The sequence below is a fragment of the Trachymyrmex septentrionalis genome, unplaced genomic scaffold (assembly GCF_001594115.1).
Source record: "Trachymyrmex septentrionalis isolate Tsep2-gDNA-1 unplaced genomic scaffold, Tsep1.0 scaffold9, whole genome shotgun sequence".
NCBI lineage: Eukaryota > Metazoa > Arthropoda > Insecta > Hymenoptera > Formicidae > Trachymyrmex > Trachymyrmex septentrionalis.
In genome coordinates this window covers 3,463,839-3,487,127 of record NW_017306091.1, presented here as the reverse complement: position 1 = coordinate 3,487,127, position 23,289 = coordinate 3,463,839, and the positions used below count along the sequence as shown (strand labels likewise).

Below are 23,289 nucleotides of genomic sequence, written 5' to 3'. Positions count from 1 at the left end.
GCCCGCTAATTCGTAAGCGGCTACTCTCATTCGTCGAGAGGATGCAGCTCGCTCTCGTGGAACAAGGTGATGCAAATCCTTCCCCAGGGACGGATTTGCAATGCCTGTTGTGTACAAATCCGCGCCGCTGTCTTCGCGGACGGAAAGCGTCTCATTTCGTCCGCTGTTTCTATTACTTTGCTGAATCAATCAAGCGACGTTGACATTTTCCAGGGCGATGCCTCGTTCAAATCGATTAGTCCTTTTTTTTTTTTTTACTAAACAATTGAAATAAATTAGTAGAAGGAAATTAATATTATTTCTCAAAATATATTAATATTCTAAATCGCCGAAATAGAAATATTTTCGTAAATTATTTTGCAGATATTGTACAATCTGATACTCACTGTGGTTTTAAAATTAAAATCACGGTTTTATTTTAATTTAGGCATCCGTTTTTATAATGATGTTAAAGCTACTTCATGTTTCTCGAATATATAGAGCGATTTTTTGTTACATTTCTTTTATTTATATATTAGATAATTAGATTATATATATATTTTTTTATCATAACGCGCTGCAATCCAATGGCATGCAACACGCGCGCGCATCCTTCATAAGAGTGAATCAATCTGCATAATTTACACCTTAACGCTCGGGTTGACTAATTTTACGCAGCTGATTTTTATCTGAACCCCAGATTTTATTTTAATCGTGGCAACCGTGTTATTTACGTTCCGTACAGATACGAGTCCGCTTAATGATACAATAATTTACACCGTGCGAAGTTAGTGATGCATAATAAGGCTGGGAAATTCTTTTTAACGTGATTTACGACGCATCCGTGTGAAGCGCGTAATATGCGGCAAACTAAAATTCTTTCCGTGACATACAAAATTGCGCTGCACAAAGTCGGCGCTGCCGTGGAATATCGCACATATAATTTTCCGTTTATTTTGATTTATGGCTCGTTTCGTGCCAATTACAGAAGTCTTAATGTGTCCAAATCAAGTAATGACGTGAGTATTTCTTTAACGAAAGAAATACCGAGCATCTTTCAGTTTGAAACTTTTTTATTCTACCTCTAATTTTTTTATGTAAAAACCTAAATGTTGATATATATTCTGATACCTTGAAATTACTTAACAAGAGAGCTGCGTCCCTGTTACTGTGCGTACGTATCGATTTCTCGAGTATCAAGCTGCCCGGCAGCATTAGCATGGCAAAGAAGGCGCCAATTTAGGCCCTGATAGCGGCCTGCCATAAGAAACAGAGAAGGACACTATTCTATGCGTGTTTTGTTTTCAGCTTTTTGTCCTTGTTTGCTCTTTATTACAGCTTGCAGTGCCTACTTTCCTATTTAATAACGGTGATATGTCAGTGCACTTGTCATTCAGCAAGAGGCTATTATTTTCTCTAAACCCACAAACATACATTATCGATACGACGTGATTGAGCTTAAAAGTCGGCCAAGTCACGAGAGACTCGCCGCTTACGCAATTAATTGAAGCAAACTTTGTTCAGATCTATAGATAGAATTCTTCCTTAATTAGTTCCCCTTCGCACATAGATTATGAAGAATTAAATCTTACAAATCATTAATCCGACTCGCCTGACAGGGTTAGAGGGAACGGGCATAATGTAATTAAATTATTATTAATTGGACATTTAGATAGAAACGCGATGGACAAATTGCCCGTCGTTTGATAAGGCAGATACACGGAATTGCACTATATCGCAATAATGAACATCATTGCCCTCGCCGTGCGTCGCTCAAGACTATATACAGAGATAAATTACGGCGGAATTTACAATGGAGCCTTTATCAGATTTCGTTGGGTGCACGTCGCTCGTTATTAGGAAACTTTTCATCGGCGAAGAATTCGTCCGACGAAATCGTCATTCGTAGTTAAATAATCGCGCTGTTGCAAATTGCCCCGGATCGCAATAATGCATCGCGCTGCAGGCGCTAAATTTCGTGGGATCACGCGAGAAGACTCGAGAGCTATATTCGCGAGGGAAATCACGGAGGTGCATCTATCAGACTTATCTGACGGGGAAGTACCTCTGGCGAACGCCCGGCAATCTTATTTATGGCTTGCAACGAAAAACAGACAGCAGCGGTCAACGAAACGATTCGATTGGAAACGATATCGTTCAATCGATCGCATTGTCCGACGAAGGTAAAATATTTTTTTACAGAGTGAAGAGATGAGAAGATAACGTGTTTACGCATCTTTTTCAGGTCAATCGCATCTTTTTTCAGGCTTAACAAGAAAAAGGGTTGCTGAATAAATCGCAGTATTAAATATTAAAGTTACACTATAAAAAAAATTATATATAAAGTTACAACAATTATAGTAAGTAATTTTTTGGATCTAATATTAAAGGTGTATATATTTATACAAATGTAATGTTACGACTTGCAAATGAAATTATTCTTTCCTACAGTAATTAAATAATTTGCAACAGTAAAATTTGTAATTAAAGTTAAAGTTTATAAAAATATTTACATATTAATTCGCCAATGAATTCTTTTTAAGCTATAATATTGATACGTACGAATATCGATTATCTCGTTTATAAATTGATAGAAAAGTATTTTCTGTATATTTTTCGTGCGTCAAAAATGAGTAATATTTTTTTACACGATTTCTGTAAGTCATAGACTGGATATCACCGGCCAATGGAAAGAATTTGATGCTTTATTTTATTTTCGCGAGTGAATTTATAGCCGCGCTGTTACATCATCAGTATTTTAATGGAGTCCCCGTTTAAGATAATACAAGAAACTTTGGTACGACGATGCGTGGCCCAGAGAGAACGCGATCACAAACGTAACTTCCGCCAGGCGCTATCTCGGCACTTCACACTTCTACTTTATTTAGGCGTATGTAAGCGGAGTGCGGTGCCGAGGCTCACACACGTGCCAAGGTATGGACACACACGGTGGCACGTCAAGTAAAACGGATGCATATGCGGGCTTTCGTGTGTATACTATGCGTACGTGCGAGCTGACGGTGTATTAGTGATTCGCACCCGGTAAAATCCCGCCTCTCGACTCCGTATCGCGCGATAACTCGATTACCCGCGATAACCGAGTATTTATTAGCCTGAGATTTCATTTTGATATCCGCCTTCTTCCCCTTCTTCTTCTTCTCACGGTCCTATCTGTCTCTCAGTTCTTTACCTTCCTCCTCTTCTTACATTCTCATGCATACGTCTTTCCCGAAGTAAAAGACATCCATGAAAACACCATCGTTTCGGAGGTATTATGCTTTCGGAAGTTTGCTTGGCAAGAATAGAAACGGATGACTTTGATAAATCTGTTTAATATTATTCAGCATTTTTATACAGCAAAATAGCTGTGGAATTCTCTAAAATAATAATGGATTACGGACTATTATTATATTGTATTGTAGAAAGTCCACAATAATAGCACAAACTTATACGATGTATCTTTTAACATGATTCACCGAGATGTTCTCCCTTCCTCTCTCTTTCGCAGAATAATTTTATCTGGACATTATTACGAAATTTGTCTCGGAATGATTTCTGCACGTTTCAAGAGGTTATTTTATTGAAATTAAATTAGTTTTACAAGAGGTCGTGCGCACAGGGAACGATCGATCGTGATATACGTATGTATCGAATTACGAGCGCGGATTATCGTTGGGCGAGGATCAACGCTCTGCTGGGATGCACGATAATTATTTCTGCGTTAGCCATAATTATTGTCGGGATGGCAATTAATTCTTGCCGGAGCGGCAATTAATTTATTGTGGCTTGATTAATTACCGCATGGTAGGCGGGCGAGACAGTTCGTTACTGCGGATGATTGCCCTTTTGCTGCACAATAAGGTGCATGGCTGGTAACGCCTCTTTTTTGGAAAGAATTTGGCGACATTGAGATTCGGTTAATGCATACAAAGATAATTAGGTCACAAACAAATTGATAATTAATCGCGATAACGTGTGATTTTTTTTTATCTTTTCTCTTTTTTTTTGATAATATCAAATAAAATCCAATTCTGTATCAAACATTATTTTATCTTGTATAATATAAATCCTTGTTGAGGAAACTTGTTATAGTAATATTATTCTTTAATTAATAAATGTATTATAATGAGAGAGAGAGAGAGAGAGAGAGAGAGAGAGAGAGAGAAGAATATGTTATTAATATATTATTTCATATTTATATATTATTTTGATGTAGAATATTGACATTGTTTTCTTTTCATTTCGTATCTAATACTCAAAATTTTACACTGCTCAGCCCTTTTTATCAAACAATTGTCTTTAAACAAATAGTGCCATATAAGTTCAGTCGTTAAGATCCATTCTGTCCGTCACTTGATCTTATATGTTATAAATAATTAAAGCGGAAACTGTCCTCGAATAATGTTTTTTTCATGTCGAGAAATCGAGAATCGGCCGTTCGGCGATTAGCGCGTTTTTTCTTTCGTTATCGAGGGATCGAACGATAAATGACGGTCACGGTTCGTCTTGCGGATGAGATATTGCAAGGAGTTTTCACTTTTCATCGGGGGTACCCCATTTATGGGCGGCGATTGACCGACGGTTTTGGATCCATCTCGTAAGACGAATGCGCTGTTGGAGAAACATGATTTGTTCCGTTCCGTGACCATTATGACCCGAAACATCTGAAATTTTTCAAGATCAGTCAGGTAGATCTCAGGCTTTCGTCACGCCGGTTTCTGGATCCTTTCGCGAGCGATCACATATGTCATTGTGAATGGCATATACATTTATGAATATAAATAATATAAATATATGTTATATATTATTATAGATTTTTTTTATATAGAATTATATATATAATTTTACTTAATAAACAAAATGACACATACATTTCAAATTATTATTCAGATAGTAGAATGTAAACCATAAAACGGAATGTAAATTAAAGTATAAAATAAAACCAAAACTTTATGGAAGAGAGAGAGAGAGAGAGAAAGGAGATATAAATAGTACTTTGATTAAAACAGTTGCGCTTCTTGTTTTAAGATTGCACGAAAAATAAAATATAATTTCAGAATAAATTCTTTAAATTTTTTTCAGACTCGTTGAGATAAGATCGCTTTTAACTTATTCATTAATATCATAAGTCATTTCCGTTAGTAAGAGGCCAACATTGTATTTATACGAGGTACGAACGTCAGATAAGACACGTCAGAACGTAATCTTCTTCTATTATTTATTGGAAACCTTGATACACTCGAGCTTAATCATAAATATTATGAGTCATGATACAACACTATATTTACAGATAATTAATCGAGCAGTTGATTCCGGATACTTAGCTTGATGTTCGAATAACGGAAGGGAGAGGGACACGGGAACTTGGGATCAATGTGGAGCAATGAGAATCGGAGAGATGCTGTAATGTTAAGTTATACGAAACGCGTGTAAAGAGGGGAACAACCAGGAGGGGAAATTAATATTTCACACACAGTGGCGAAAAATCGCGCGAGGTTCGGCAAATTTCTGAATAAATATTAAAACGAGAACTGAGCTACGCGACTCTTTGGCGGGGGGGGGAGGGGGGCGGTTTTGTAAAATATTATTTAATCCTCGCTGGCCGTACACCCGATGCGATTCCATGTAATTTTCTTGTGTTCTATTCTTTTTCCTTCTATTATAGTATAGGGTTCGCACCTTTGATGCTATGTATATATAAGTATTATATATAAACTTAAGCATATTCGTTTGTTATATAATTGATATTCAGTTAAACCTTAACACATTATTCACGAACATTCAGGAACGACGAGATTTGGTTGTCAATTAAATAAACAATTTAATTTTTGTTCATGCTTTTTGTAAAATAAATATATGCGTCTCGATTAAATGCAAAATGACATGAAGTTATTTGATTTCCAAGAATTTATGAGATTTGTTTTTCAATGTTGTGCAATGATATATCTTGATTATTCGTTAATGTATGAAAATAACTGCAGAAAAATGTATATTTTGTATATATGTATTTGGTTTATATGAATTTTATTAAAAAAGTATAAAACATATATTTATATTAATAAAATTAATTCCTTCTATCTTGTAGCGTTTCTATAATTCTTTTGTTGTAAAAGATAATTTTTAATTAATACTTTAATTGGTTATGTTTATATGCTTCGTTTAACTTTGTTAAATTGAATATTAGATACTCTTTCTATTTTTTTTTTTATTCTTCATTTCACGTATTAATTATTTTATTGAGTGAATCGAATCGCTAACAAAATTTATTTTCACGTTCCTGAATATGGCGAGTAATGTCATAGATAGAGACACATGTAAGTACTGAATCTTATCAACGGCAATTAAGCGTTGTTACTGACGTTACGTTCGTTTTGATCTCTAAATGTACCGTATGCGAGATCAAAAAAGACAATAAAAAAAAAGATATCATGTCGATCGCAAGTAAACTGTGTTAAATTACCGATCGACGCAGTAAAGATCGAATTCCGTTAACCGCACATTCGGCACCGAGATCGTGGCAATATCGACGATTTCTACCTCTATTTATCGATGAGCGATAACTCGCCACAGATACTTCAATCGCGACATACACATCAATTGACGAATGAGTATCGATTAACACTTCAATAATTAAAAGAAGCGAGAGTATAGCAGCGAATATTATTTATGTGAAAAAGCATTCGCACACAATGAATCAATGAGACCTATTATATCCATGGGAGCCTGAATTATCGACGACTATCAAAATACATAAGGCACTTCGCATTGTATCGATCCCATGCTTACCTTAAGAAGTTAATTGAGAGCAGAATAGAGTATGTAAAAAGACTCTTCTCAAATTGTTTACAAATCTGATATTCTGCCGATTTATAAAAACAATAAATTTATCACCGCGTTTTTATCAATGTCAACTTATCAGTAACTCGAAGTTCAGTCATTTATAGCGACCATTTCCTATTTTAACGACGCATTCTTATATTACCGGCGGAGCAGGTTTCTTAGCCAGCTCCATTTGCTGCGAAAGATACGAGGATATCGCAACCGATTGAGATGAAGCGAGAAGAAATCTCCTCGTGCTAAAAATGTTACCCTAGTTGATTCGACCTTGGTGCGTCATATAGCTTATACTGTCCGACAATAATTTTTCTCGCGCTTGTCGTCGCATTCGCGAACACATGGCTAGTATCATACCGGCCATGATACAGAAGAAACCACAGCCGAGTCCCACTATTGTACTGGCCACTGTAGATCTCAGACATACTCTGTCAGTCGTTGGCTCGCTAAATCCTATGTGAAAAAAAAGTGCAAATTAAAAAAAAAATTGTAATTATAATAATTCGAATGCCTCATCTAACACTGAGATATTAAACGTTTGCTTTTTATAAGTATAAGTTAAAATTTATAAGTATAAGTATAAATTAAAATTTGCAAAATTTTATATGCAAGCTTCATTCATTTCAAATCGATGCTCGCCATTACACAATTGTAATAAAAAAAAAGTAGAGCATCTCTTACTGAACGAAGTCATGATAAATGCATGGCTTGACAAGTAATTGTTCTAACAGGAAAATGTTATGTTTGACATATATATATATATATATATATATATGTATATATATGTATATCTTCTTTACCGCTGCGAGAGAAACTAGTGGAATTCTGGAACAGTTCCGTGTCCGCTTCGCCTTCCTGAAGAACACGAAGAGACTGGAAAAGATTCACGTTCTCCGACAAACTAGATGCCGGCGTCGATGGTCCGTCGATTTCCGACACTGATCGCTTCACCACATTCTTCGCGTTTCTCCAATGGCAAGGTTGGCTCTGAAATGAATCGCATGTGAATCGTTTAAATTAAAAATATTTATAAAACTGGGACACTAATTTATTTTCAGGCACAAATAACAGAAATGTGCAAAGTAGCATGAAAATATCGTTTGAAAATTAGAATATTCAGAGTACTTTTTTATATTGTTTTTCAAAAGTTGTCAATTTAATTGCAAAAATTCAGAAGTAATGTAATATATATCTAAACGATTAAACACGACACACACACACACACACACAACAAAATATTAAACTTTTATGTTTATGACAAAGATGACATATTAATAACTAAACTATTTTAAAAGTAAATAATTTCTGAAATATTTAATAAGCGTAACACTTAAACAGATTAAAAAGATAATCAGATAGCAAGCTAACGTCATTTGTCATTAATTTGTCATCAATTTGACGTTAAAATTACATTTATTATGACATTTTGATGTCGAAATGATGACAGTAACATCTGCTTACACTGCCTGATTTAAATAGATTAAGAATGGAATGAAATCAAGCAGTAACGTGCTAAAAAATATTTAGTTACCGGACATCTTCCGTGGCACATGCGAACATCGCATTCGATATACAGAGCCGGCGATCCCGTGAACCTGAAAGTCTTCATATAAGCAAAAACTTGCGTCTCGAACAGGCCACTCTCCGACCATGAACCACGAAACCGGCTGATTAGTTTGTCATCAACTGGACATCCGTATTGATCGATCAGTTGAATCCTTTTGTTTCCGCCATTATGAGCGTAGCAGTCATTTACGACGATATCAAAGCCATCTACAAAAAAAAAATCGGCGTAAATATTCACATTTATCTGAAAATCATCAATTAATCTATCACCTATCTATAAAAACGATAACATTTCACAAACTAACTCTTCATAAATTGCAGAAGACTTAAGCAAATTTAATGTAGAAATGTAGAGAATGGTTCTCAAAGATTCTGTTTAAAGATTCTGTTCTTAAAGATTTATCATGATTAGATAAAAAGCGATGATTAGCTTCATAAAATATATATATATGTCATCACAATAACAAAATCAATTAGTCATAAGCGGCAAGATGGGAATAAGATCTGACGTCCTCTACCTTCTGACATAGATTTGCATGACATAAATGATATAGACGTAAATACAGAAGCCTGACTAGTTAAAGTACAGACATCTGTCGTTACGTCAAAGCACATACATTTTCATATCTTCTCGCCAGCATTTCCGCATCTTTCGCAAATTACCGAGCTCAGACCGACTAGCTGACTGACAAAGTCTTCTGCTGTTCATCTTATACCGTTATCGCTATCGAATAGCTTGGCAGAATCGGGCGAATCATATGATTAGGTTGACCGTTTGAGTAAAAAAACAAATACACGAAAATACATATTGTAAACAATTTGCGAGAAAACATTCGTTTTTCGTTTCAATTTTACAAACTTTTTGTCTCGAAGGTTTATTGCTAAATATAACATTACAAAACGCTAAGTTTATTAGTACTTTCACAATTATGTTTCACACAAATAAACATTAGATTCAATTAAATTATAGACTTGGCGTTGGTTAGATTTTCAAAAACGTTTCTAAGAAAGTAATAAATTAAGGTTAAAAAATAAAAAGCATACAGCCACAGCTCAAGATGTCAATAAGTTCAATATTATTATTTTAACATGTAGACGTTTTGGTCAAGATTTCACCCTCTTCAGTACATAAATCCGTTAAATTTAAACGAAGAACATATTTTTACTAATAACAAATTGACAGATAGTATAATTTTAATATTTCCTATTTCTACAAATTAGTCCGACTCAATATAAGTAATTAAAAGTTACATTTGGATCAATCAAATAAATACATAATTCGAAGGATGATTGTAACATTCGCATGTACGCATTTTTTTATTTCTTTATCCGAATTATACGCAATCGTTTTCATTGGTCTGCGATAATAGTCGTCGAAATTCTATGGATAGAAGTCTCCTATATTTGCAAAGTTTTTCATACTTATTATCTTCATATATAAAATGCAAAACAAGCCGCACGCGAAGAGAAACACAAGAACCAATTTCTATTGTAACACAAAATTCAATTTTATAAGTGAGTTAATTATCTTATTTTTTTGTATGTAAAGTCATTAATTTACTAAATTTGTTAAAAGAAAGATATTTAGAGACCTTTCTCTGAAACTTAAGATTGTAATAAATTAATTTATCTGTAAGAAACAGATGATATACATACGTACAATTTAATTGATATCCATTATAGAAACTTAATACTGTAAGATAGTGATTAATTACTTATTTTCGGTATTAAAAACACTGTTATTTAACCTATTAATAACTGTTATTTACTTTCCTATTGTCTTTCGCCCGTCGTTTATTTCAAGTATCGTAAGTCTAGTAGGTTCGAATTCATTATATAATATATATTCTAACGATTTTACGTGGCGAGGCGCGCAGTTAAGTTGCAGTTGAGCTTACGCGTAAGGCTTACCGTATTTGCTGCGCATGTAGATAATGAGAGTCAGAGGATCTCCGACGCGAACTGGTCCAGCCACTCTAGTTCCAGTGGTCCCGTAACCGTATCTGATTTCCATGTAGCACTCCGGAGGCTGCAGGGTGAAGACTACGGGATTTCCCGTGGCGACCCTGGAAGAAGGTGGGTGCGTAAGAGGCAGGAAGAATGCGTATCCGTTATCTCGCGAGCAGTGCGGCCTACTTTGCGCCAGCAGGATAGCTACAGATGTTAGACATTATCGTAGATATTACGTAAACGCCTCGCGCGAAACGTTCCATCGGGCTCGCGTAATCGAAGGTTTCAGACGATGGATCACGTCGTGTACTTCGTCGTGCAACGCGCACTGTGGAAAGAACCTCGAGTCCCTCGACCGATATGACCCTTTGTACTGTTTCTACGCTTGAAGCGCCCACGTTCGACGTCTCGAGACATTACACACGGATTATTATTAACGCTCGATTTCGAAAGTAAAAAGATTATCCACTCACTCGACATCGAGAAAGGGAAATGTCACCGTCTTCCAAAAGTCATAGCCGTACTCGCAAGTCACCTTGAAGTGTTCGTCGAACTCCTCCTCTATCAATGGATTGTACTGCACCGTGACCGTGTTCCACATAAGATTTTTCTGGAAAGACAAGAGCAATACAGCTGCCATTGAGTCTTATTTCTCACGCGAATCCAGCTGCGGTTCCCGCGCGATCTACGCGCGATGTGACATCTAATTTTCTCTAATTATCAAGATATTAAAAATATAAGCCCCTCCCACATTTTTTTCCCCGGTGTTGTTAATCATTATTATTCCTTGTCGACCGGCGCCGGTACACACTAAAGTAATGAACCGCCATTCCGTGACGCGCTCGGCGCTCGTCTATTTTCGACGTACCGTCGGATTCTTCCTGCTGTCCTGATGATGAGTGTTCTCGCCGAGGGTGCCGCACCGATTCAACTGAATGTAGAACTCATAGTAGTCTCGGCCCGTCCCATTAACGTACATGCAATCGGGATCGTACGAGTAGCCTGCAATTAAAAGCGATTATTCTTGATCGTCCGGAACGCGGTCGTCTATGATACGACCATGCTCGAGATATCGAATATCAACTGATATCTCGTTCTATCGAACAATCTACCTCGCGGCATTTCGACTGCACAGATCGCATTGCGCGAAGAATAGGCGGGACGCGCTGATGCGTTTTCATCGCGCGAGCAAATGGGCCGGCAAAAAGGAAGGGAAGAAAGAACGCAAGGTGTACTCGTTAGCGCCTGAGTGGTTAGGAAGTCGGGGATTAATCTGATTTTTTTTTAGTTACCCTGCCTAGATTCAATCGGAAAAGTCTCAGTGTTTTACGAAGCTACCACATTCGCGTTTCACAAAGGTGGCTCAGTTCATTATTGAAATATTGATTAACGGGCTTATTAACGATCAATGAGAAAATTGCCGATTAGCAGAATGGATATCAAGCAGATGTAAGGTTCAAGAAGAGAGGTCGTCTTTCTCGTCGAATAATTTGTAAAGAAATCATCATCTTGACGATGATGCCGTTTTTGCCGGTGCATAGCTGCCAGAAGGCACGGCCGCGATACGCTTCTTTCGAAATAACGGAAGTATCTTGCTAGACCGGACAGATGGACTTACGACGGTGAAAGAAAAATTCTGGTCTGCGGCCGATCGCTTTACGATAATTTCCGCCATTACCTCATTAGCGCGAACGCGCTATATACTATACTCGTATCACTGTCTGCCGGCGTAATTGCGGACCAGCAATGCAGCCAGTTATGCAGTCACATATTTTAGATGGAGTATCTTATGTCGAATCTCTCGACCGTAATGGAGAGTGTAGCGTAAAATTCCAAACACCGCCACTACACTATTTTTCGATACCGCGCCATTAGTATAATTCGCGTCGCAATATTAACGTAAATCTTTTGTCAAAAGCAATTATTAGACTGCAACCTGATTACGTTATTGTTTGGCTACTTGCATACGCGATTAATATTGTAAAAAATATAATGCTATTTAATAAACAAAAATTCCGAGTAAATTGCACAATGTGTTAGAAATAATCACTCATTAATATAAGTCAATTGCGCGCCATCAACTTTACCTGCTGAATACAAGAGGCCGGCGAAAGATCCGTTGAATCCGATCCTGATTTTCATGTAATCGTCTTGACATTCCGCCTCGATATCTAAAACGTAAGATATAAAAAAATAATTATTTAACATATAATTAATAATTGTTTAATAAATCGATTTAGAAAAGTGTATAATAAATTTTGATTTTCATTTACACGCTTTTTCTCCAATTTGCGTTTTTTTGCGATAAAATCTACGTTCCATTATTTTATGTTTCATTATACGTATAATTATGCTGATTCAGCAGCACGATAAACTCTCTATCTGCATTTTAATTCTTTGCGAAACCAAGAATGTGGAATCTTTGATGTTGAAAGAGAAATGGAAAACTGTGTACATATGTACAAACAGGTAAAAATAATCGATCTGTCGTGTCTACCTATATTGTGTATACATTTAGTAAGAATTAAATTTTAGATAATAAATTAATGTAGTAATAATTAAAAAAAATATTAGCATTAAGTATATACGCATTAAAAAATAAACTAATTTCTCATATAGTTTGCTCAAATCATATTTATACTACTTGAATAAAATTTTAAGAATATAAACGTATTGGTTGTGTTACAAATCGATAGATCTCAGGCAAATTTTATAGCCAAGGATCTATCTTGTTTAATGAAACATAATAGGTAATTCCCTTTCGCAAAAAAAGTTTTTCAGTCGGGAAGTGATTCTCAAGAATCGTGCAAATAATACCGTTACCATATCGGGGTCCGGTGATTGTCATTTTGAAATGTGCATTCGTATCTCAAACGAGACTCAATCACAGACGATGGAAACGTGTCGATCGGTCATCTCTCGTGTGGGCGTGTGTTCGCCAGGTCGAGAGAGCCTGTCGTCATTTGTATGAAGAAACCGGGCGCGGAAAATCGCAGATTCGCGGATAGGAGCGAGTGGAAAACCGGTCGTCGATGACGAGTGAAAGTAAGTTCGGGGCCCCGTATAGGCGCTCTTCGTGGTAAGAAGCCGTTTCCACTGTAGTAACGTAACCGCAAAGCGGAATGGAGATTGATGGAGGATGAAGATAGTTACACTCGAGGTGTCCGCCGATGATACAACCTTTTCGTTTCGTGACCCACGCTCATCCCACGTACACACACCGTCGTCATACGACGCACGGTATCCTCGCATCACACCTGAACACGTTTGACGAACGCTACACTTGATCGAATATCACCATTGAATATCATGGTGGAGGTTATCATCGCGATCGAAGTATATTTGACAAAATTAATTAATTAATTAAGTTTAAACTCTTCAAATACATTTCTCGCCCGCATCTTTTCCCAAAGAAGATATCTGTAAAATGGTACGAAACTTTTGCAATAATATTAAAATCAACTGCAGTAAATTATCAACGTTTATTGGTAAATAAAAATGGATTGTTCTTGATTTGATTAGATAAATGGAAAACAGATGAGAGAAAGGCGCTAACGTGCGCTTGTTGTACAGACTCCGAGAAAAATTAAGGATAGCGATGGGAAGATAGTTACACCGGAGGCGCATGCCGATGATACAACCGTTCCGTTTCACCCTCGTCCTACGCATCGCGCCGTCGCGAATGTGCCGAGCGCATTTTCGAGCGGCCGCACGTACGTACACGCACGTATGCGCGAACGCTTATTAGAATTGCGGATACGTGCTTTGTGTTCATCGTCCGGCAAAACTCTGTCAGTAAAGCGGACAATGGGAAGAGTTGAGCAACGCCGATATCCGCTCGAATGTGCCGTGAGCGGTGTCGACGCGGAAAGACGCGGAGGATATCGTCGGGTTCCCTTAAAATTCTGGCGCTGGTTCTTAGCATCCTTATTTATCGGTCCGAATTCAAATTGGTTGGAAGACATTTGGAGAAGGGAGAATTTCAACGTAGCGAAAAAAAAAAAAACCTCCCCGTGGGAGAAGCGAACGAGAAAGAAGTAGCGAAATGAACTCCGAGGAGACGTTTGAGAATCGTGTTGCCGAGGAGGATACATTAAACCTAATGGGCTCTCTTTCGCGTAATTGACGATACCGCGGGTGGCCTGAAGTTCCCGCAGAGAACGAGCGGCTCGACTTTACGACTTCATTGAACCAGCGAGCTTCGTAGGTCGGGCGTAGCATTCGTCATTGCCAATGGCAGGCTCGTCCAAATGTTTTAGGAAATTTACCGTAGCAATGCGATCATCGATCGTCCCGTCGTCTCGAAGGGCTTCGGCACATCGATCTTTTAAAAAATAGAATCTGATTGATTGCACGGTCGAGTTTTCTTAAATGCGCATTGAATAATTTATCGCACAATGAAGTAGAGCGAAATAGATTTATGTGAATCACTTATAACTCAATTCTTCCCTACGCTATGGTAGAAGATCATTGTCTTGCAATTAAAAAAGCAGCGATGCTGCAACGTATAAGCGCACGTGTAGTATATTTCGGAATTGTAACTTTACAATTCTGTCGTGTTAATTCTTTATAAAGTTTATGAATAATAAGTGATCGTATCTTCGTCCCGAGTGAATAATAAGTATCAGTGAAACGCGAATTACCGTATAATTATTTAGTTAAGAAACATAAAATGATTGCAAACGGGAAAAATGTAAGAAGCGGTGGTATAACAGACGTTTTCGTTCTGGTCGAATGAGCGAAGGGAACGATGGGTCGTTAAAGGATTTTTCTCACAACCCGGTTTCCAGTATGGCCGTAATTTTCCGCAAAACGCAATTAAAAGGCCCTTCGCCGAAGGGCTTGAGAGAGGCGGCTTGTATACAATTCCATCCCGTAGATATTATTTATTTACATTATCATGAAACTGTAATTTAATAATTTTCTCCGGGAGCATCAGGCAGCGACGCTCCTGCTACGTTGATTACTCGCCATATGCACGGACAGTGAAGTGCTCAGGCATATTCACAATAAAGTTCGATGTTCCGGAAAAATCGCACACGCGGCGGATGAGCGTAACACATACGCGTAATATCGCGTAGGAAATTATACGCGCGCGTAGAAAATTAATTTTTCTTTTCACAGGACATTGTCTATTATTCTTTCATAACGGGATATTACACCGGCGTTATTAATGTCTTGTTCTACTGGCATTAATTACTACCGCAATTACGCCCGCTACACATGAGCATTGAAACTGATGCGACCGATTAGAGTTTCAATCAGACATCATTGGATTAAGCTTTTTGTGGAGACAGGATTTTGGAACAGGATGGAAAATTCATCTTGTAAAGTCAATTTATTTCTAGAGATATATCACGACTCTATCGCTGAATCGTAAAACTGCGATTGTGTAAATTTATTATTGTACAAATGCGATTCGATACCGTTTTCAGCGCGACGTAAATTAGACGGAAAATCGATCGTTATAAAAGAGAATATATATATATATATATGTGTAGCACGAAAGGAATCGTAAAATAGTAACTGCAGCCAGGATATAATCTCACAGTATATTACATCATATATTACAACCGTACGTATTCAAGATAATATTAAATCATTCGAAGAATTCCCGCGGACACTCGACGACATAACTTCACGTCATCGTACGCGTCGGCACGAAAAGGGGGGGAAAAAAATCACGTAACGGCCGCTCATAAACATCATTTTCATCGCGACGCGGCGTCGCAATTTTCTCGGAGAAAAAGCGATGTCAGAGACGAGCTGTCGTCGATTACCGGCGCCACTAACATATACGCGACCAGATATGTATCTGCACGGGTGCCGTGTTGCTCGAGTTTCCACGAGGCAATTTCGTGATCCACATGCGGATAATGATGATCGCGCGGGATGATGATGACGGTCCCTCGGGTCCCCGATGACGGCGATGACGATTGCGGGATGCCATCTCGAAGGTGCTGCAAGCGAGGTGGTGTACCTCTGCCTCCGTCTCTACCCCTCGATGTCAGGAGCGTCGTACGACTTTCCGACACCGTTTTAATTGCCTCCTCTCTAACGGTAGCCGTTCGCCATCGCACTATGAATTCTCGGGCGCGCTAGGACTGGCTGCTAGGACCGAGATGGACGAGATGGATATATTGCGCGGAGAGTGCGATTCTTCCAAGTCAATCGACCGAGACACCGGTGGGGGAGGGACTTCGTCCTACAACGCGCGCTATCCTCGCAGACTTCGGCCTTCTTGCCGGACAATGGAGAGAAAAATAACGGATCGACATGCTAACGCGACGACGACAACGCCGCTCTTTTCTCTCCGAGGCACACTGACCCACCGGACCGATACCGTAGACGCCGTTTTTGTCGGTGCTTTTATTCGGACGGGAAATAGCGGATCCTCGTTTATACGTTTACACCATTTGAAAAAACGTCCTTTTACTCTAAATACATTCTACGAAGTATAATCCTCTTTCATGGGTGAACGCAATAATGTAATCGCAAGCTAAATCGAGCCGATAATCCATTATCGGCCAAATAGAGATTTCTATTGGCTCTATAGATCGACATAATCAATACCCTTTCGCAACGTATTTCCGCTGAATTAGCGTCTTGATGCAACCCGCCATTACAGCTACTTACAAACCAGGAAATTTCTATTAGCTCGGGAGATTGTGCGGGCTGAAGAGTAATTACCTTATACAGCGTGTATCTCCGCTTGATTTATATTTAATTTACCTCGTCGAAAAAGCGCAAGCAGATTGTTGAGACTATTAATTACGGCACTCTCTTACGAGAGAAACCGTTTATTTTAATATTATCATCAATTCTGTTGATATAATAATAATAATAATAATGCAATTCAGCAAGATGATGAAAAAACGCTGCCTACTTACGTTGCACTCTCGTCGTATTGGGCCTGTATCTTCGGTGCTCGCGATCCCAGGTTTCTGGATGTCTCCTCCAGTCTTCATCGCCGATTACTCCCGTACCTCCGTTTCCAGAAAGGCCTTGCAAACCTTGAAGAGTTTGAAGAGCTTGAAGATTCGGATTCAACGAAGGTCGATTCTTCAACGAAGGGACTGGCACGTAATTACCGCCATCGCCGATATACACGACCTTTCAGGAAAAAGAGAAGAATTTATTCATACAATTTTAATACTCTAATTTAATATAGGCAATTATCATTCGCACGACTTATCGTGTATCGTGATTTGACGTATTATTCCTTTGATAATTATGAATACATTATTTATATTTTTAATTATTTGAGAACTAATAATTAATTGAATATATGTGTCTTTTATGAATAAATGAATAACGTTAATTGATCCTACACGGAAAGAGTAATTTTGCTGAATACAAATTGTTGGATGCAAATCTGAAAACTAATTTCATTGCACCATTGAAACAATTTTGTTGGAAAAACTAGTTGCTAAAATGTGAAAATTTTTTACACTCACAATTTTACGACATCTTAATGTAATGTAAATGTAGAAAAATTTTTGTTTCATTATACGCTTAATTAAACTATTATAAAATAATACATGTGACGTTCAATCAATTACTTTTACTCGGAATTATCATAGCCTCGGGAAAAATCAATGCTTACACGTAATATATTATAAGCATACTGTATACTTCGCGTAGCGCGGTTTACGTTAGTATCAGAAAATGATTGAGTATCTGTATAGATATATCTGTATGTTCAGATTTGATCGTTGATAATCGCTAATAATCCTAATAAGCAGTCACCCATGCTAAATTCCTGACGCTACTAATGAAATTTATACCGGGGAGCTCGGAAAATGAATACGAAGAATATCCGCTAACGAGTCGCAAGTGGTGATTTGCCGGGGTTCAAAGCCGTTAGCCCGCGCATTGCGGTTGTAAGCGGGGATTCCGGCGGAAAATATTCTCGCGTACACAGCCTCCCGCGATATATACGACTATGCAAAACTATCTTGTCGAGCGGGAGCCCTGACCTCTCCTACGTTAACGATTCGGTTTAACCCTCAGCTTGTACGGATCGCTACCGCTCGTACGGTGAGAAAGGGCGAGAAAAAGCGTCGGGGGTCGAGACCACGACGAAGAGGAGAAACATGCGGAAGAGGGAGGTACGTCTGGCTGGGGAGGCTGGGGGAGTCCAGGGAGGCGAAAAGGTGACTCTCTCTCCGACTGGAGAGAACCTGACGAGGAAGTCTGAAAAAACGGACAGCACGAGTAGCGCGTGACTAACGCTTTACGAGCTCATTCCCCTGTCCGAGCGTGGGTACCCGATGGGCATTCCATCCGCGTACGCTATCCACGGGTGCCGTGCGCAAGAAGAGACGCAAGAAGAGACCGAATAAGAATGACGACGGCGGGGGAGTGTGGACGGGGGAGGGCAAGGATATTGTACTTTGAGCCGCCTGTCAGCGAGCAGTCGGCGAGCGCGCAGATACGAGCAGGTAGATACTTACTCGGGCGAATCGGGCCCGGTGGTAAGAAGGGGAGAGAAAGAAGGGAGGATGGGCACGTGGTTGGTGGTGAGCGCGAAGCGCTGTGTGAAAGAATAAGAAAAGCTGCGGAACAGGCCTCCGTACGCCGTAACGAAAAAAATCGTCATTCCGTTCCAGCCGCCTCCTCATCTCCTCCTTCCCGATTCCTCATCCTCTTTTCCTACCACGTTCTTCCTCTCGCCACGTTTTCCTCTCTCGTCGCCCTGTTCCTTCCCGATGACGTTCCATCGCCAGCGCTCCCGACGTTCGATGGGACAGGCAGGTTGCCACCCTACCGCGCGCGTAGATCGGCAGAGGGAAATTGCTTCTCTTCACGGATTCCACTTTTGAGGAATTTCAGGAACTCGAGTACGATGCTGCCGGGAAACGGAACGGACCCCTCGACGTGGCGAAGTGGCGTACGGCGTTTATGGGCCAGTAGAGTAGTTAGGAGATCGTTCCTCTGCGGAGAAGCGAGAAGAGAGAGAAGCTGTGGGCCAAAGCGCTGGCGTCTGATCTACGTTCCGCGGAAGATGACCGGCGGTCTTTGAATCATCCGCGGTATCTCATTGGAATGTATTACGGACGTATAAGTGCCGATTACCTTCGACTCCTGCTATGCTTAACTACGGCTGCTTCGGCATTAACTGTACTGGGCCTACGTAGGAAATGCAATAACACGAAATGCCTCCTTCGTGTCGAATGCGCGGCCGATTCGATCCCATCGGAGATCTCTTCGCACGACAACGTCTTCCGTTTTGCGGGCTGCTCTTCGAAGAACTTATTAGTTTGAATTTTCAATACAAATATCTATTTCCGATAACTGTTTCGAAAATGATCGCTCGCTGGAAGCAATTCGAGGTAATATTTGCGCATTAACATTCGTACGCATCCGGCGATGAGAGCAATTTGACATTGAATTCAGTAGCTTGTGTATAATAAGAACATTTTTCTCTTAATAATCATCGACATCCGTGATATAAGCTCACGTGTTTTCTTCAACGAAGAAATACCAAGTAACCGTTTAGGTTTTTTTCTCCGTTTTGTTCCTACAGTGGGAGATGACGGAACGGACGGGATCAGATTTTTTTTCCCGGGTGAATGTTAATTTCTTCCGAGAATTTTATTTGATCGAGTCACATCGAGATATGCGCGTTCATGCAATGATTAACGGTAGCGTGGTTAGAGTGTCGAAAGTCATTAAATCGAAGTAAGATCACTCTGGCTGGCTCAGATAAATGCACCTATCTCTCTAGAACTTTTTCTCAAGTTACTTAGATCGAATTCTGTGCGAGCGTGAAATAATGCAACAATTTCAACAGTTACGAAAATGTGTCAAACAAATAATTTATTTCTTACATTAATTTTACGCTGTGCGGATGTTATGTAAATTTTTATTGTTAATATTATTTCGCACCAAATACGTGATAAAAAATATAATACCCGACGATTAATAACCTATTACGTCAAATCAGCTGCAAAAAAAAAAAACACGATTTTGCCAAAACATCTAAACAGTTATGTAGATATATAAATCCGAAATTTATTTTGTTAAACCATCAAAATAACTATGTAGATCGCTCAAATAATGAGCAATGCTGTAAAAAGTTTCAACATTGTAGAAACGAGCTTGAGTGTCCTACATACATTGTTTTGATAGTTTAACAAAATATTTTCAGATTTGTATGTCAAACCAAACATTTAGATGCTTTAGCAAAACCGCTCTTTTCACGTGATTATCGACTAATGATTTTCACGGACACAGTTTCTCACAAGGCGATTTAAACTCGTAGAGAGACAGCTTGAAGCTATGCGTTGCATTTCCATGTGATTAGTCTTCGCCTCTCCAATCGGAACGAACGGAAACACGGCGGTACGCAGAACAGATGAAATTGATCTTGTCTCCCGTTTCACAACGGAACGTTAGCTCGTGGGCTAAATAAACTGCTTCTGGTGCCTTCTCTATAATGGGGCCTTTCCCTGCGGAGAATCACGCGGCGCAAGAAACGATTTATCCGCTCGCAATTTGCGATATAACGAAGGTCGCGCACGGACGTGGCCGCGAGCCGCGATATCCTTTCTCTCTATTCTACTGGAAAACTGGTTCATATTTTTTCGCAATCAAAATCGATTCCGCTTGAAAACTAGTTTAAAAGCAATCCGTAGATCATCGATAAAGAGCGATTAAAATCGAAGGAATGGCCTTTACTCTGCTTCTTCTCCCTCCGGTCAACTTCTTTCATGTCGACGTACCGGGCAACCTTCTGGCCCTTCTGCCCTTCGTTCAGAAAGGGCCTGCGGAATTCTCTACGTGCCACGGAAACGAGGAAGATTACGGGGATAGAGATAAGCGCGCCTGTGTATGCAATAATTGATTTTTCTTGAAAATCAATTACAAAACTGATCTTTCGCGATTTTGTCGATACCGATCGAGCAGCGAAGACGAGAGTCACACGAGAGGAAAGCAAGACGATCGGCCGCGTCATCTGTGGATCATCTTCGGTAGGATTTTTCCGCTCGATCGAGGACATGCCGGCGGACGAGGCGTCGTCTTTGCTGCGGTTAACTGTCGGCTCTCCCCTTTTTTTACTCTCTTGAATATCATAGCGGATGCAGAACACCTGCATCTAGATTCTCCGGCCTTGCGCGCGAGCATTCGTTAACGAGAAATCACGCAAAACTGAACAGATGGGCAAGTATCATTCCATCACTTCCTTTTTTCCATTCCCCGTTCTCGTTTCACTCTTTTTTTTTTTTTTTAATCCAATTTCGAGGAAACCGTTCGCCAATTAAATATAACTGGACGTACGGCAGATGCGCGCGCCACCTTTCTTCTTACTTCTCTCACTTTCCTCTTTGTTGTCACACGCCGCGGTATTTATTGTCAGAAATCTGCAGTGCTCTCCCGACGGAGAGATTTTACACTGCCTATTGAAACGTCTGGCTTTGATAACTTAATAATACAATAAACTTAAAAATGCGACGTTAAAGTAAAATTTTTTTATATCTCAATCAACAAATTAGCAGGTTGATTTTTTTCTAAAGTTGTGCAGTAAAATCTTACAACACTGATCGCAAGATACGATCTTCTGGGCAATTTAAGTTTAATGGTATCGATGGCTGCTGATGCCTCATTGGTTTTTCTCGCATTCTGTTGTTTTCGCCAATCGATGTTGTACGAAAAAAATAAGTAAATGTTTCTACAAAGGTAACGGAACGAAGAAAATGACAGATCGGGGAGAAACTTCTTGTGTAATATCTATCATATGAATTTCAATAAGAAAGAGCGCAGCGCGAAACAAATTGGCGATGCGTGACTTACAGTATCGTGGTCGCTGGCCTCGTGAGTTAACGCTTCTCTGGTTTCGTTGTGAGAGGAGGAGGAGGACTCATCCTCGTCGGGTCCCGATCCGCTGCCTGCCCAATAATCCTCGGTCGCGTCGTCGATAACAGAATCTTCGGAGTTACCCTCCACCTCTGCGTTCTCATGGCTGGTTGGCTTTGAGCAAAAATTGTCTCTTATGAGAAACCCCTCGTATCCCTTGCAACTTCTCCCGCGCGTAATCTTACAAGCAAGATGTATATTTACCTGACACCTCAGCGTGACCACCGTCAACATCCATACGCAGATGTATCTGTAACAATACGTAACTCGTATTAAAGTTATGTAGAAAGCTGGCTCGATATCGTAAGACGCGTCGCGAAGCACCGAAATTCTCACCGAGGTTGCGTTACAAAATGCAAAATCTTATGAACTACGTAGATGTATGTAAATGAGTTACTGTTTCAAACGTAACTCTCTTACGCTAGTGTGGCGACCAAGGACGATGATGCGAAGGCCGTTATACGGAGGAAAGCGATTATGACACTAGCAGATGCCTTCGCGAAACGTCGAGCGGACAAGACGATCGTAAGAATGGCAGGGAAAGAATGCGATTAGGCAGGAAAGAAGAAACTCTCAGATTTAATTTTATATATATATATATATATACAGGGTGTTAGTTAAGTATGTTGCCATACTCAACAGAGCGATTCTCTGGTTTATTTCAAGTAAAAAAGTTCATATAAACATGTGTCCTAAACGCCTTAGTTTCCGAAAGAAAAACATTTAACCGTGTAGTAACAATCTGTTTATTTGAAAGAAATACAGCTTGAACTAGTCAATAACTAGTCAAAAACAGAAACACAAAAACAGGCTTTACAGTCCTTCTGATGAAATAAAACGATTAGACGAATTGTTGAAAATGTCCACCTTGCGCCATGATATTATACATCCATCGAGCCTTCTTCTTAAAGGTTGACGCTCAAAGATATCAGGTGTGTTACGTATTGCCTTGCAAAAAGCAACTATTCGATTCCTCAAATCATTCTCATTCTCAATTGGGGTGGTATAAACCAATGATTTCAGATGCCCCCAAAGAAAATAATCCAAAAAATTGAAGTCTGGTGATCCAGGAGGCTTTGACTTTATCACTTTATATATTAT

The 23,289-nt window shown here is 39.3% G+C and overlaps 1 protein-coding gene across 1 annotated transcript in view; it reads right to left on the bottom strand.

The window, feature by feature from the left end:
* Window positions 1-6,565: 6,565 nt before the first annotated feature.
* LOC108755784 overlaps window positions 6,566-23,289 on the bottom strand; it is a 71,750-nt gene continuing 55,026 nt past the window's right edge. The window contains exons 2-11 of the mRNA XM_018499027.1: window positions 22,393-22,438; window positions 22,126-22,302; window positions 17,220-17,442; window positions 12,417-12,500; window positions 11,198-11,331; window positions 10,803-10,939; window positions 10,291-10,445; window positions 8,345-8,586; window positions 7,614-7,800; window positions 6,566-7,266 (exon numbers count right to left, since the gene is read on the bottom strand). Coding sequence (XP_018354529.1) covers window positions 7,070-7,266; window positions 7,614-7,800; window positions 8,345-8,586; window positions 10,291-10,445; window positions 10,803-10,939; window positions 11,198-11,331; window positions 12,417-12,500; window positions 17,220-17,442; window positions 22,126-22,302; window positions 22,393-22,438 — 1,582 coding nt within the window. The 3' untranslated portion in view covers window positions 6,566-7,069. The remainder of the gene's footprint in view (window positions 7,267-7,613; window positions 7,801-8,344; window positions 8,587-10,290; window positions 10,446-10,802; window positions 10,940-11,197; window positions 11,332-12,416; window positions 12,501-17,219; window positions 17,443-22,125; window positions 22,303-22,392; window positions 22,439-23,289) is intronic.